Raw genomic sequence first — 15,861 nt, forward strand, 5'->3', positions numbered from 1 at the left:
GATCAACAAATTCATGCTATTTCCTCTGGACGGAATGATCTTCCCTTGTTTTCTCCCCACATGTGTGTACGTATACATACATACACCTATACAAACATACATATGCAAATATACAAAGCACATGCATAATTATATTTTTAAAACCATAGGGAAAATATAGAAATTGTACACGCCAAACTGTCAAGAAATCGTTCCCCTGGAGAGCTAGGTAGGAATAAGAAATGAGTGAATTTCATATTTTATTGTTTTTAAAATATTTTACCTCATGGAATAATTTTCCATTTTTAATTTTTAATAAAACAAAATGTGATATTTATACAGAGCCTTCCATTTTGTGCATACTGCAGATGAGATATAGCTTGAGATCTCAAAATTGTATTACAACAAGAAGTTTATTGGAGACAAAACAGTGAGCTTTACTTCATGCAGAGAAATTTGAACTGAATCTTAACGGATGGGGAAAATTAGAAGAGACAGGGCTCAGGAACGTCATTTCTGCTGTTAAGGGAGAGTGGATAATGGCTAACAAACAGGACAGAAGGCATCTGGCTTGTTTAAATAAGGCTGGAGAGGCTGGCTCTGTGATCCGGCAGCCTGCCCTTTCTTCAGACTGGAATGAAACAGAGCTCATAGAAGGGTGGTACAGAGGTTATCCCACTGGCAGGTGGGGTAGTGTCAATGTCCTTTGGGTCAACCAGAGGTTTCAAGGTAAAATGCTGTAAAATATTGGTCAGGAGTAGAAACAGCTCCATGCGGGCCAGGCCTTCTCCAACGCAAACTCTTTTTCCTAAAAAGTGACATATAAAGTAAATGTTCATTTAATTCTATTTCCGAGTTAGCACACAGGGAGGCTTAAATAAATGGAATTAATCAATTAATTAATTAAGGACTAATTAACTGATGGCTTCTTCCATCTACACTCAAACCTGGCTTCCTTCATTTCCTCAGCATGTATTTCTGTGCACATGCTCTATAAAAAAGTCTTTTCCATACCCCCACATTGAAGTTGTTTTGCTGAGGCTTGCCAGTGACATCTTTCTATACACACACACAAACACAAATAGACACTTACCTATCTCAATCGGCATGAGACACACACTATACATCTACCTCCCAAGACCCAACAATAGATTTATTTCTCTTTATCTGGATTCTAAAGGATAATCTGAATCTTGTCATGTCCCTACTTTAAAAAATTTCCAGAGCTTATCATTGCCAAGTATAAAAATAATACAGTAAACTAGCCAAAAGCATTACTAAGTCTTCACAAATCTCCAAACAGACTGGTAATTTCAAATATTATCTGAGATTCCAGTCATTCCTCAACTGAAATAGTCTTCCTCTCCACTCTGCCTGATGATCTTCTCCACACGCTTCTAGAATGAGCTCAGATGTCATTTATTCTATGCAAACTTCCTTCACCTGCTCAGGGTATACAATTCACTCCCTTATCTGTTCTCCACAACACTCATTAGTGCTTTTAATACAATACATTTCACATGAAATTATGATTATTCATCTGTATCACAGACTGGAGTATAAACTCTTAAGGTAAGGCCTTAGATCTTGTCATGATTGCCACAATGTCAGGACAAAAGCAGGCCTGCGAGCCCTGTGAAATGAATAGAAATCTTGAGCAGGCTCGTTCTGCAATGTGGGCCCAAAATACAAGAACAAAGTCCGGGAGTAGTACAGCAGTATCTTGCTTTGAGATCATCTCTAGACACTGCAAATGATCCTGGGACCACAATACCAAGAGTTCCAGATACCCATTTCCTTACATATGGGTATTTTCAACAAAGAGCAAATCTCCTATTTTTGTCCCAGTCTCAGTTACTTGAGTAAGAGAGGCCCGTCAATCTATACTCTTCCCCACGCTTCTCCTTTGGACTGCGCTGAATATTCTTCATTTTCCTTCCTTCCAGATCCATTCTGTGTTCGTTTGTCTTCCATGCCTAATGCCTACTCTGTGTTCAGGAAGACGATTCTATGAACTGCACAAACCCAGAAGTTAGTTCCCTTTCAGGATCTGAAAACATTCAGAGGATTAGATATTGAAAGGGTCAGAGTATGTATTCTCTCAATCCCTCCCTGCCAGGACACAGTTTAGGCACTGGCTCTAATCCTCTACTTATAGATGCACCTGCTGTTGAGAGATCCACTCTCTCCTTGCTAAAGGTCTCTTTGTGTTCCAGTCATTCCAGTAAAAAGCTCCTTCCCTGGATCCTTCTGACCTAGCATGGCAACATCTTCCTGCTGATGGTGATTCCTGAGTACTTCACCATACTTTGTTACTTCCCTTAATCCTGCCCACATCTCTGAAAACAGTCTGTTCGTTAAAATCTCTTTAATTAAACTTTTTCAAGGGTGTACCCGTTTCCTTCCAGGCCACTGACAAATTGAAGGAAGATATTCAAATGCTACTTCCTGCAAGAAAATTTGCCTTACCCTCCAACTACTCTACCTTCTGCCCCTGCCCTGCAAAAGGCAGGAGTCAGGAGCTCCTCTCTCTGGGCTCCCACAGCTGCCCCTCAAAGAGCATTTGTCACTCAGGAGTCTCATTGCCTGTCAATTTGCTCTCCCCTCTCCTAGAGAGAGGATCTGTTGCTGATTCACATTTGTGTCCCAGGATCTGAACATGCAGCTGTTACATATAAGGGTCTCAGTGAAGTTTACTGAGTGAACTGACTTCTTAGGGCCGGTGAAAAAAGTCTTAGCAGAATTGGACTTCTAGGAGAAACTCTTAAAACTCTCAGTGGTGGGTTATGAGGCAAATATAGTGAATGAAGCCTCCAATCCAATGAGAAATAACCTGGGCTTTGCGAGCAGTGTCTCTGGCCTCATACACATGACAATTCATCCAGCCCAGAGTAGCCTTCATGCAATGCTCTTCCTCATCTCACTTGACCCCTGTTGACAGATAAAACTGAAGTTTGCTTGCCTGCTGAAAAAGCCATGAAGTAGTCACTCTTCTTAAAGTTACCACTTGCATCAAGGAAGTGACCAGGGTCAAACTGCTCTGGGTTGGGAAACTCTTTGTCATCGTGCAGGACAGAAGTCAGAGACAGTAATATCGCTGTGCCCTGATACAAAGAGAAACAGATAAACTGGATTATAAAGAAGGTCATGCAGCTTGAAAACAAAAAAGCCCCTCATCTAATCCTGTTGCTTTATGGAAGAGGAGATTGAGGCACAGAAAGGAGAATTTATTTGTTTCATGTCACACAACAAATTAATGATCAAGCCTAATAGGTCTTATATCATATAATTTCAGTCCAGGTACTGTTCCGGGACTCCATCCTCTTCGGTTTGTAGCTGGACACCAGCACTTCCATTTCAGAAACCACAGAGCTCTCTGGAGTGCATTGTTCTTGACCAATAAATTGCAGTATTGTCTAAAAGGGCTGATGTCACTGAAAATCTAGTTCATTTATTTAGAATCAAGTATTCAGTCTTCTTCAAAATTCTGCTTCAGCGGACATATTCTTGAAAACCCTTCACTTTCCTATCAAGATGAGACCCTTGGTAAGTAAGGATCCCCCTCCTTCTGCGATGTTCTTTCAACTGAATTGTTGCATATTCTTGTGGAAATGAGAGAGCATTTCTGGTTTCTAGTAGAGTTTTCCAAAACCCAAACATACAGTATAACATAATGATTTTGAGTTAATTTTCAGAATCAATCGAATCTTTCTCTCGATGACCATAAGTAAGTTGTTTAAAATTCCCATGCCTCATTTTCATCACTAGTAAAATGTAAACAACATTTTACTGGATCAATTTATTGAAAACATAAAATGAGGTAATATATTAAATACACCTTACACAAATATTACTACACTCTAAAATGCTCAATAAAGAGAAATTTTGTTAGTTATGGTGATAATGATTTCACTTACGATATCTTGGGATCTTTTAATAAAGTCATACATTTCTTACATAGCAGAGACAAAATTAAAATCCACGTCTGTCTGAATGCATTCTAGTATACTGTATGGCCTTTCCAAATATATGATGCAGTTCTCATTCCAGAAAGGTCATGGATAGAATGCACAGACTGTCATTTCCATGTGGACAAATGAAACAGAAACTGAAGTTTCAGTCTGTCCTAAACCTCTTCCCTATAACACAGCTACTCTTGTGATTCGTTTTCTGTCCTCGGTGGACTAAGAGAAATGCCCTGAATATGAAATATAGGTATGATAGTACGGTCAGTCCTAGAACAGGCTTCCTCATAAACTTAATTTGGGACAAAACACTTCTCCTAGTTGACGGGACCATCGACTTCAGGCTATAATACGGTAACTGCTTTGGAGTTGCTCTCACAACTAAAATGGATGTAAATTCAGAAAAAAAAACATATGAAATAAGAGTTTTCCAGCATTGAACAAGAGGCAATCCAGTACTGTGATGCTTTACTGAAGAAAATTAGGCAGGTAATACAATCGTTCTCAGTTTCTATGTGAGAACACTTTCCTCATAGAGTGCAGGGAGGTAAGGGCCAAGTAAAGTGGTGGTTTTTTAAGCTAAAGAGACAGAAATCAAAATGTGGGACCTAGAATTCATGACAGGAGAAATCTAAAAACAGGGAGGATGTCAAAATTGAAACTATTCTCTGCAAGTCTGTGGCTTTGTGTTGGGCGGCACATATGCAGGAGGAAATCCATGAAGCCTGTCAGAGTATGACTGCTGGAGAGTTGAGAACTGAATATGGATACTAGATGTTGTGCAGTGATAGAGATGATGGAGTTCCAACCCAGCTAGTGTGGAGAGAATGTTCTTGACACCTCAGAATTTCTGTGGTGACTCCAAAAATTCTAAGATGTTGGATTGAAGAACCCACTCTGGAATAAGGGCAATGCCCAAAGACTAAATTCAAATTTGAAATTACTCCATCATAACAAAGAATTACAGGAAGTCTAACAGACTGGAAAACATCTGTGGGTCATTTACCTGCCTGTGAAAATAAAAGTCAACATTCTTTAAATCCAGAATCCTCACAAGGCATCACTTCAAAAGTTCAGCAGCCAATAGGTGCACTGTTTGATTGTTTATTTGAAGTTTTTCTTGTTTCTTAAGGCAGGCTTGTATTGCTATAAACTTCTTAGTATTTCTTTTGCCCTATCCCATAAATTTTGGCATAACATATTCTCATTTTCATTTGTTTTGAGGTATTTTTGTATTTCTCCTTTGATTTCTTCATTGACCTAATAGTTCTTCATTAGCATTTTGTTTCACTTCCACATATTTATGGCTTTTCAAGCTTTCTTCTTGTAGCTGACTTCTAGTTTCCTACTGTTCAGCTCAGAAATGAAACTTGGTATTATTTCAATCTTCTTAAATTTATTGAGACTTGTTTTGTGGCCTCATGTGTGATCTATCCTGAAAAGCATTCCACGTGCATGCAAAAAGAATGTGTATTCTGCAGTTTGGGGATGGAATGTACTGCATATATCTACTAAGACAGTCTGATCTAATGTTTCATTTAAGGCCAATGTTTCCTTATTGAGCTTCCGTTTGGGCCATCTATCCATTTATGTAAGTGGAGGCTTAATGTCCCCTACTATTATTGTGTTACTATCAATTTCTTCTTTTATATCTGTGAATAATTGCTTTATATGTTTAGGTGCTCCTATGTTGGGTCCATAAATATTTACAAGTGTTATGTCCTCTTGTTGGATGTTCCCTTTATCATTATCTAGTACCCTTCTTTGTCTTTTGTTACAGTTTTTGTTTTAAAGTCTATTTTTTCTTTAAAAAATATTGCTACTAGCTTTTTTTCATTGCTATTTGCATGAAGTATCTTTTGTATCCCTTCACTTTCAGTTTGTGAGTGTCTTTACATCTAAAGTGTGTCTCTTGTAAACAGCAAATACATGGGTCTTGTTTTTTTATCCATTCAGCCACACTATCTCTTTTGATTGGAGCATTTAGTCCATTGACATTTAAAGTACCTATTGATAATAATGTACTTATTAACATAGACTTACTTTTATTCTGGGTGTTTTAGTAATTCTTTTTTCCTTTCTTCTTCTCTTGCTGCCTCCTCTTGTGATTTAATGGCTTTCTTTTATATTGAACTTGGGTTCCTTTCTCTTTGTTTTTTGTGTATTTATTATAGGTTTCTGGTTTGTGATTACCATTTGGTTCACATGTCAGAACCTACGTAAATAAAAGTCTATATTAAGTTGATTGTCTCTTAAGTTTGACCTCTCACTAAAAGACCTACAATTTTACTCTCCTCCCCACATTTTATGTTTTTCATGGCATATTTAACCTCTTCTGTGTGTGTGTGTATATGTGCGTGTGTATTCCTTAACCTCTTATCATAGAGATAGATATTTTTAGTACTTTTGTCTTTTGACCTTCATACTGGCTTCATATGTGGTTGATCCACTACCTTTAATGTGTATTTGCCTTTACCAATGATAATTTTTTCTTTGACAATTTCCTTAATACTATTTGTTGTCTTTCCTTTCCCACTTAAATAAGTCACTTTAACATTTCTTATAAGGACAGTTTACTGGTGATAAATTCCTTTAGTTTTTGCGTATCTGGAAAACTCTTTATTTCTCCTTCCATTCTGAATGATAATCTTGCCGGGTAGAGCATTCTTGGCTTGTTTTGTTGCCTTTCAGCTCTTTGAATATATCACGCCACTCCCCTATACCCTGTGAGGTTTCTTCTGAGAAGTCAGCTGATAGCCTTATGGATTTTCCTTTGTATGTAACTTGTTGCCTTTCTCTTGCAGATTTTAAGATTCTCTCTTTACCTTTAATTCTTGACATTTTCATTATAATGTGTCTTGTAGGTGCCTCTTTGAGTTCATCTTGTGTGGTGCTCTCTGTGCTTCCTGTAACTGGACGCCTGTTTCTTTCCTTAGGTTAAGGATATTTTCAGTTATTATTTCTTCAAGTAGGTTTTCTTCCCCTTGTCTCTCTCTTCTCCTTCTGAGACATCTATAATACAGATGTTACTATGCCACTGTTGTCCCAGAGGTCCCTTACTTTGTCTTCTTTCCTTTTAATTATTTTCTGATTTCTGTTCAACTTGGGTGATGTCTTCTAATCTTTCATCTAGATAACTCATCCATTCATTTGTGATGTTTAGTCTTCTGTTGCTTACCTCAAGCGAATTTTTCTTTTCCATTATTGTATTCTTCAGTTCTGATTCGTTCTTTCTTATATTCTCCAATTCTTTCTTGAAGTTCTGACTGTGTTCATCTATTCTTCTCCCACAAGCACTGAGCACCCTTATGAGATACTTCATACTCTTTAACAAATACATTGTTTATCTCTGTTTTGTTTAGTTCTTTTTCTGAGGATTTGTCTTGTTCCCTTATTTGGAATATATTCCTTTGTGTCCACACTTGGCCTAATTCTCTCTACTAATATTTATGTATTATGTATATTGGCTATGTCTCCTGATCTTGGAAATTTTGCCTTATGTAAGACTAGCCTTATGGGGCCCATCAATATGCTTCCCTCATGTCACCTGTTCAAATATTCCAGGAGTTTCCCCAGTGTTTGTTACATGAGCCCTTCTGTTGTGGTGGGTTTTTTTTTTCTTCTTTTTTGCTTCAGGTGCATGCATAGGCTAGGCTGGCCCCAGGCCAACTCGTTTTAAGGCTCAGATATGTGTAGCTGCTATGGTCACCTTATTGGATGAGGCCTGCCCCAGCATGGCTGCCTGCAATGTCAAATATCACACAACTACTGCTGTTTTGCTTTTAAGTGAGTCAAGCACCCAGCATGGCTGGTTGCTAGGCTCAAGGACTCACAATTGCTGCAGGCCCCCAGAGTAGCTCTCTTTAGCATGAAGTTGTTTTCAGCTCTCTTAGGAGCAACTATGGGAAGGGCCAGCCACAAGCACAGCAGCACAGAATCTTCTCAGCTTTGGATGTGGGGCAGGTCCCCTGTGTGTCTGTTTGACCAAAACTCAATGTTCGTGAAAGGAATATAACTGAATCAAGAGTTGCTACAACAAATCATTCAAAATATCTAGGATAAAATCCAAAATTATTAAACACACAGACACACCAGGAAATTGTGACCCATACTCAAGAGAAAATGGAGAATAACACTAACAGTAAAATAACATTGAGAATAGAATGGACAGTAAAAAAATTTTGAATGCTCTATTATAACTATAATCAAGGAAATAAAGAAAAATTGTCTCATAATCCATTAAAATACTAATTGCTATCATCAAAATATGTTACAAAAAGAACAAAATGTAAATTCTCAAACTGAAATTTACAATTCATTATATTAATTAGTAGATATGCTTTACAGCAGTTTCAATATGACAAAAGAAAGAATTCGTGAATTTGAAGACAGATCAATAGAAATTTCCTGCTCTAAAGAATAGAAAAAATTGAAAAGAATACACAAAGTCTCAGAGACCTGTGCAAAAATATCATAAGGTGAATGGAGTGCCAAAAACAAAGGAGTGGGCAGAAAATATTTGAGGTAATAATGGAAAAAAGTTCTTCAAGTTTAGATGAAGACAAGCAGAATAAATAAAAACAAAACCACATAAACATATTGTAGTTAAAAGTCAGTCAAAGATACAGAGACAATTTTAAAGCAGTCAGATAAAAATGGCACATTACCTACAGAGGAATAATTACTCAAATGGCTGCTGACACCTCTTCAGAAACAGTGGAAACCAGAAAACACTAAAATTAAATATTTAAAGAGATGAAAAGAATTTTAACTCTGTCAATCCATTATTCTATATCCAGACTTCCACCTGTTTATGTAAATAAAGATTTATCGGAAAACATCCATGCCAGTTTGTTTATATATTTTCAGTGGTTTCTTTCATACTACAGTGGCTGAGGTGAGTAGTCACAACAGAGAGCATATGGCCCACAAACTCTAAATATTTATTATCTGAACTCTTTATGGAAAAGTTTACCAACACTCGTTTAAAGCAAAAACTATACTATTGATGGTAGGTTTATAATATACATAGATGTTACCTATGTGATAATTATAGCATAAAAGAAAGTGAGAGGGTTAAATAGTTATCTGTGATTGCAATGTTCTTGTATTTTTAATTGAGATATATTTGACATAAAATCATGTTAATTTCATGTGTACAACATAACGATTCAATATTTGTATGCACTGTGAAGTTTCTTGTATTTTCAAAATATTTTATAGTATTGATTTCATGAAGGCTATGTAAAATGAAGGCTGCATATTGTAATCTCTGGAGAAATCAGTAAAAAGAATAGTTAGGTGTCAATGGAAATTTACAATTCTAAATACAGGAATTCAGAAGAAAGCAGGAAAGGACAAACAGGAATATAAAACAGAGGAATTAAAAGAGAGCAGTCCTTTAAAAATGCAACTATTCCAGAAGAAAAGGAAAGGAGTAGTAATGGAATATAAACTGAGCAGATGAACAGGAAAAAAATGATAGAATTGTTGACATAAAACCACCGTATCAATAATTACATTCCATTTTAATGAACTAAACATTCCAATTTAAAAAGTGGAAAGCACTTAACAGAGATACAGAGCATTCAATTCAAAAGCAATAGAGTACACATTCTTCTCAAGCATGCGGGGAACAATCACCTGGATAGGTCATATGTTAGGGAAAAAGACAAGTATTAATAAATTTAAGAAGACTGAAGTCATTTCAAGCATCTTTTCTGACCACAATGGTATGAATCTATAAATCAATTACAAGAAAAAAAACAAAAATTTTTTTATTCTCCAACTAACATGCCACTGAAAAACCAATGAGTCAAAGAAGAAATCAAAAGACAAAGTGAAAAATACTTCAAGAAAGTTGAAAATGGAAACACCTCATACCAAAGTTTATGGGATGCAGGGAAAGCAGTCTAAGAAGGAAGCTCATAGTTATGAATGCCTACATCAAGAAACAAGAAAATTCTCAAATTAACAACATAATGTTACACCTCAAGAACCTAGAAAAAGAACAAGTGAAGCCCAAACTTAGTTTGTTGTTAGTACATCAAGTCAATTCCATCTCCTAGCAACCCTGCGTACACCAGAGAAGAACCCTGCCAAGTCTTTTTGTGCCATCCTCTCACCTTCTGGCACTGTATCTGACACTACTCAAGTGGTATTCAAAGAGTGTCCATGGCCGATATTTTTGGAAGTTGGTGTCCAGGTCCTTCTTCCTGGTATGTGTTAGTCTGGAAGCTCCATGAAAGCTGTCCATTACTGATGACCATGCTGTTATTTGAAATACTTGTGGCATAGCTTTCAGGATCACAGCCACAACATGACAACTGACACACAGGTGGTATAGTTCCCTGACCAGGAAACAAACCCAGGCCATGATGGTGAGAGTGCTGAATCTTAACTGCTAAATCACTAGGACTGGCTCCAAAGTTAGTAGAATGAGTGAAATAACAAAGATCAGAGTAGAAATAAATGAAATTGAGACTAAAGGACATTTTAAAATATTTATGAAACCAAGAATGGATTTTTAAGAAAGGTAAACAAAATTGGCAAACCTTTAAATACAGTCACTAGCAAAAAAAGAGAAGACCCTAATAGAAAAATCAAAAATAAAAGAGGAGACATTACAACTGAGACAACAGAAATACTAAGGATCCTGAGAGACTACTATGAACAACTAAACAACAAAAGTTTGAACGCCTTAAAGAAGTGAATAAATGCCTAGAAACATACAACTTACCAAGACTGAATCATGAAGAAATGGAAAGTCTGAACAAACTGATTACTAAGAAGGAAATTGAATCAGCAACCAAAAGTCTCCCAAAAAACAAAGTCTAGGACAAGATGGCTTCTCTGGTGAATTCTAACAAACATTCAAAAGAGATTTAATACCTATCCTTCTCAAGCTATTCTGAAATATTGAAGAAGATGCAGGCTTCCTAACTCATTCTACGAGGCCAACATTACCCTGATACCAAAACCAGACAAGGACAGCACAAGAAAGGAAAGTTACAGTCCAATACCACTGGTGAGCATACATGCAAAAATCCTCAAGAAAACGTGAGCAAATTGAATGCAACAATACATTAGAAGAATCATACATCATGATCAAGTGGGATTTATCCCAGGGATTCAGGGATGGTTCAATAGCTGCAAATCAATCAATGTGATACACCACATTAACAAAATGAAGGATAAAATCATGTGCTCACTTCAATAGATGATAAAATATAAAAAAAGTTTGACAAAAATCATCATTTATTCGTGATAAAAATTCTGAAAAACGTTGGTAGAGAGGAAACGTACCTCAGCATAATAAAGGCCATATATGAAAAGTCCATAGCTTATGGCATACTCAACAATGAAATGCTGAAAGCTTTTCCTTTAAGATCAGAAACAAGAAAACTATGCTCATTCTTGCCGCTATTATTCACCATAGAACTAGAAGTCTTAGCCAGAGAAATTTGGCAAGAAAAAGAAGTAAAGGGCATTCACATCAGTAAAGAAGAAACGAAACAGTCACTACTTGCAGATAGCATATTAGAGATGGAAAACTCTAAAGACTCCACCAATACTGTCAGAACTAATAAATGAATTCAGCCAAGTACCATGATACAAAAATAAGTGTGCAAAAATCTGTCATTTTTCTACACACTAACAAGGAACTATCAGAAATAGAAATTAAGAAAATAGCATCAAAAAGAATGCTTTACCTAGGAATAAATTTAACTAAAGAGGTGAAAGACCTGCACATTGAAAACTATGAGACACTGATGAAGAAATTGAGGAAGGCACAACAAAGAGAAAGATAGTCTGAGCTAAGGACAGGAAGAAATAATATTATTAAAATAGCCATAACAGTCAAAGTCAACTACAGATTCAATGCAATCCCTATCAGGATTCCAATGACATTTTTCAGAGAAATAGAACAAACAATCCTAAAATTTGTGTGGGACCAAAAAATAATCTGAAAATTCAAAGTGATCTTAAGAAAGAAGAGCAAAGCTGGAAACATCATGCTTCCTGATTTCAAACTATATTACAAAGTTACAGTCATTAAAATAGTGTGGTACTGCCATAAAAACAGACACATAGACCAATGGAATAGAACAGACAGCCCAGAAATAAACTCAAGCATGAATGGTAAATTAGTTTAAAACAAGGGAGCCAAGGATTTGAAACAGGGAAAGGACAATCTCTTCAATAAATGGTGATGGGAAAACTGGACAGCCACACAGAAAAGAACAAAACTGGACCACTACCTTATCCCAAGCTCAAAAATCAATTCAAAATGGAGTAAAGACTTGAAGGTAAGAGCTATAAGATAGGGGATAAGCTCAGTTTTGGCCATGATATTTTTTGGATTTGACACCAAAATAGGAGGCAACAAAAGAAAAAAGAAAAGTAAGTGCAAATACGTCAAACAGAAGAACTCCTGGACACCAAAGGAAACTATCAACTGAACGAAAAGGCAACCTACTGAATGGGAGAAAATATTTGCAAATCATTTATCTGATAAGCAGGTAATATCCAAAATCTATAAAGAACTCATACAACTCAATAGAAGTAAAAACATCCAATTAAAAAATGAGTAGAGGAGGATGGCAAGGGAGCTGGCCCAGTATTGTAGTGGTGAAGTTCAGTACACTCTGCTTCAGTGGCCCAGGTTTGTAGGTTCAGATCCCTGGCACAGACTTACACCGTTCATCAAGCCATGCTGTAGCAGAGTGCCATATATGAAATAGAGGAAGGTTGGCACTAATATTAGCTCAGCGCCACTCTTCCTCAAGCAAGAAGAGGAAGATTGGCAACAGGTGTTAGCTTAGGGCTATCCTTCCTTAAAAAAAAAAAAAAGAGAAAACAACACTGGAAAGCAGGGAAGTGAAGAGCAGATTGGTTTAATGGACAGGCAGAGTGTGGAGCTATCAATGTCCAATATTGCGGTGGTCTAAGCACTATCATATTTACAAACTTTTATCAACAAACTGGAAGGGAAGGAGCATGTGGTCAAAGGGTGAAATGCCTGAGTTATGATTGTGCAAGATCTGTAGAAGGTTAGGCAATCTGTAATTGTACAAACGTGATTGTTGTTATTCTAAGACCCCTAAGGTAGAGTTTAAATGAAATATCTCTTACCTTGGGAATTAGGTATTCTCTGAACTTAACGTCCCGAGTTGTTGCATGGGGCAGATTGTTGGGGACGAGGTTGATGTATCTCTGGATCTCATGCACCACAGCATCCGTGTAGGGCATGTGGCTCCTGTCCTGCATGCATGGGCTCCGGTGTCGGCCAATCACACGGTCAATCTCTTCCTGGACTTTACCTGGCAAGGTAGGAATCAGAATTCATGTGAAATAGAAAAGATTTTTATCTGATCTTCTTAAGCAGGGTTACATTTAGGTGGGAGGTAGGGAGAAGGGATAGTTATGTATGGCTACCACCACAAGAAAAAAATAGAAACAAAATTTAAGTTTCCTGAGCAAACTGGAATCTCATTAGAGACTTAAACAAACGTACGTGTAAAACACAATTGTACCATGAAATTCATTTCTCAACTCTGAATTCTATTTTGTATACTTTAGTCTGATAGACTCAGGGATCTATGATCTTCAAGGTTCACTATAGACCCTGTAGTTCAATCAGTTCATGTATGCCGGTTTTTGATTTAAAAATGTAAGTTCCAAGAAAGAAGGAATTACACAGTGCAGTAAATGCTTCAGAAATACATCAATTGAATAAGATGCTTAGTAGACTCAGTACATAGGAACAAGACAAAAGTTGACATTTATTTAGAATGAAGACTATGACAGGCATGCTGCACTATTTGTTATTATACTTTATAATTCCTCAAAATAGTTCTGCAAGTTGGGTATTACGTTGTGCATCTTAAAAATGACCAAAAAGATAACCCACCAACTGGGAGAAAACATTTGAAAATCGTACATCCGACAAGGTGTTCATCTCCACAACATATAAAGAACTCACAAAACTGAATAACAATAAAACAAACAGCCCGATCAAAATCTGGGCAGAGGCTATGAGCAGACATTTTCCCAAAGAAGATATACAGACGGCCAATAAGCACATGAAAAGATGTTCAACATCACTAATCATCAGGGAAATGCAAATCAAAACTAGACTAAGATACCACCTTATACAGGTTAAAATGGCTATAATCACTAAGACTAAAAATAACAAAGGTTGGAGAGTGTATGGAGAAAAGGGCACCCTCACACACTGCTGGTGGAAATGCAAAGTGGTACAGCTGCTATGGAAAACAGTATGGAGATCCCTCAAAAATCTAAAAATAGAAATGCTGTATGACCCAGCTATCCCAATACTGGATAGCTATCCAAACAACTTGAAATCAACAATCCGAAGTAAAATATGTGCCCCTACGTCCATTGCAGCTCTGTTCACAACAGCCAAGACATGGAAGCAATCCAAATGCCCATCGACCAATGATTGGATAAAGGAGATGTGGTATATATAAACAATGGAATATTACTCAGCCACAAAAAAAGATGAAATCATCCCATTTGCAACAACACAGATGGATCTGGAGGGTATTATGTTAAGCAAAATAAGCCAGGCTGAGGGAGACAAATACCATATGATTTCACTCATATGTGGAAGATAAACAAACACACATACAAAGACAACAGTCCACTGGTTACCAGAGGTAGCAGCTGAGGGGTGGGCACAAGGGGTGAAGGGGAGCACTTATATGGTGACGGACAAGAAATAATGTACAACTGAAATTCACAATGATGTAAACTATTATGAATTTGATTTAAAAATCGATAATAAAAAAATGAGGAAATATGCCTGGAAAACTATATGTATTTCTTAAGGAAATAGAGTTACTAGAGTTTTTAGAGTCTATAACACATTTTCTTTAATATCAAGTTGCTAATTTGGTCAAATAGTATTTATCTACTACTTGAGAAATGTGTCTTTGTAATGGAGCATGTGAAAATTCTATGGTTTAGTAGCTACAAAGAAGAAAATTTTAGGGACTTCAGAGAAGTTTTAAACTTCACCTTCTCAGGTGAGAGGCTGGAGTTCTATCTAGAAGTCAGTGGTTATATAAAATGGTTAGGAACTGCTTATAAAATCAGAAATCTCAGTAGAATAGTACAGTAAAAGATGAAGATGAGAAGAAAGAAAAGGAAAATATGAATGGATATAGGGAAAGAATAAATCCAAATGGAAAATGAAAAGGGAAGCATGGGCAAATATTACACAAGAAGGGCTCTTGCAATGTATACAAGATTTAAAGGTTTGGAGAAAAATTTCATATACTATTTATAATCATAATCAACATAGGTCTCATAAGGGTGAAATTGTTTGGCTGAAACAGTCTGTTACATCAAAGAAACACAGCATTGTCATATCCCACAAAGTGTGTGAGCAAAAGAATTTGGACGCTATGCTTCTAAATTGTACCATTTGGAAAGCATCTCCTATCTATAATGGAATGGCAGAAGGAACTTCAGCAAAGTAGAAAAACCTGGTGCTGATGTCAGGGAGATAAGCTTATGAGGTTTAATTTTCCTAAAAGTGGCTTTACGTGCCAGAGCACAAAACCTGATATAGGAGTGAAGGAAGCGTCCTCTTATATGAGGACTCAAAGAAAATAAAAAGAGGAGGAAAAATGTATATAATGTGTATAATTTTAATTAGAGAGTGAGTCTCTTTGATAGAGAAATATTGTAATTTTCTTGAGTTCATCTTTGCATTAGAAATGCGTTTGAGTGGAAATATCTTTTAACAGAAATATATTTATCTGCACATGGAAAGTACATCAAGCGATATCTTTTTAGAGAAAGGTTAGTTCTTTCCAGATCCTAAGACAAATGAGATTACTACATCTGTCCCAACCCATAGCAAGGAGACCTCACCATGGCAGTGTGA

The 15,861-nt window shown here is 36.7% G+C and overlaps 1 protein-coding gene across 2 annotated transcripts in view; it reads right to left on the reverse strand.

The window, feature by feature from the left end:
- Positions 1–263: 263 nt before the first annotated feature.
- Positions 264–15,861, reverse strand: part of LOC124236360 (cytochrome P450 2C21-like) — a 66,488-nt gene continuing 50,890 nt past the window's right edge. For both annotated transcript variants that reach the window (XM_046655318.1, XM_046655317.1), the window contains 3 exons: positions 13,080–13,267; positions 2,942–3,083; positions 264–787 (listed from right to left, as the gene is read on the reverse strand). In XM_046655318.1, the coding sequence (XP_046511274.1) occupies positions 606–787; positions 2,942–3,083; positions 13,080–13,267 (512 nt within the window). In that variant the 3' untranslated portion in view covers positions 264–605. The remainder of the gene's footprint in view (positions 788–2,941; positions 3,084–13,079; positions 13,268–15,861) is intronic.

This window comes from Equus quagga, chromosome 2, assembly GCF_021613505.1.
Source record: "Equus quagga isolate Etosha38 chromosome 2, UCLA_HA_Equagga_1.0, whole genome shotgun sequence".
Lineage (NCBI taxonomy): Eukaryota > Metazoa > Chordata > Mammalia > Perissodactyla > Equidae > Equus > Equus quagga.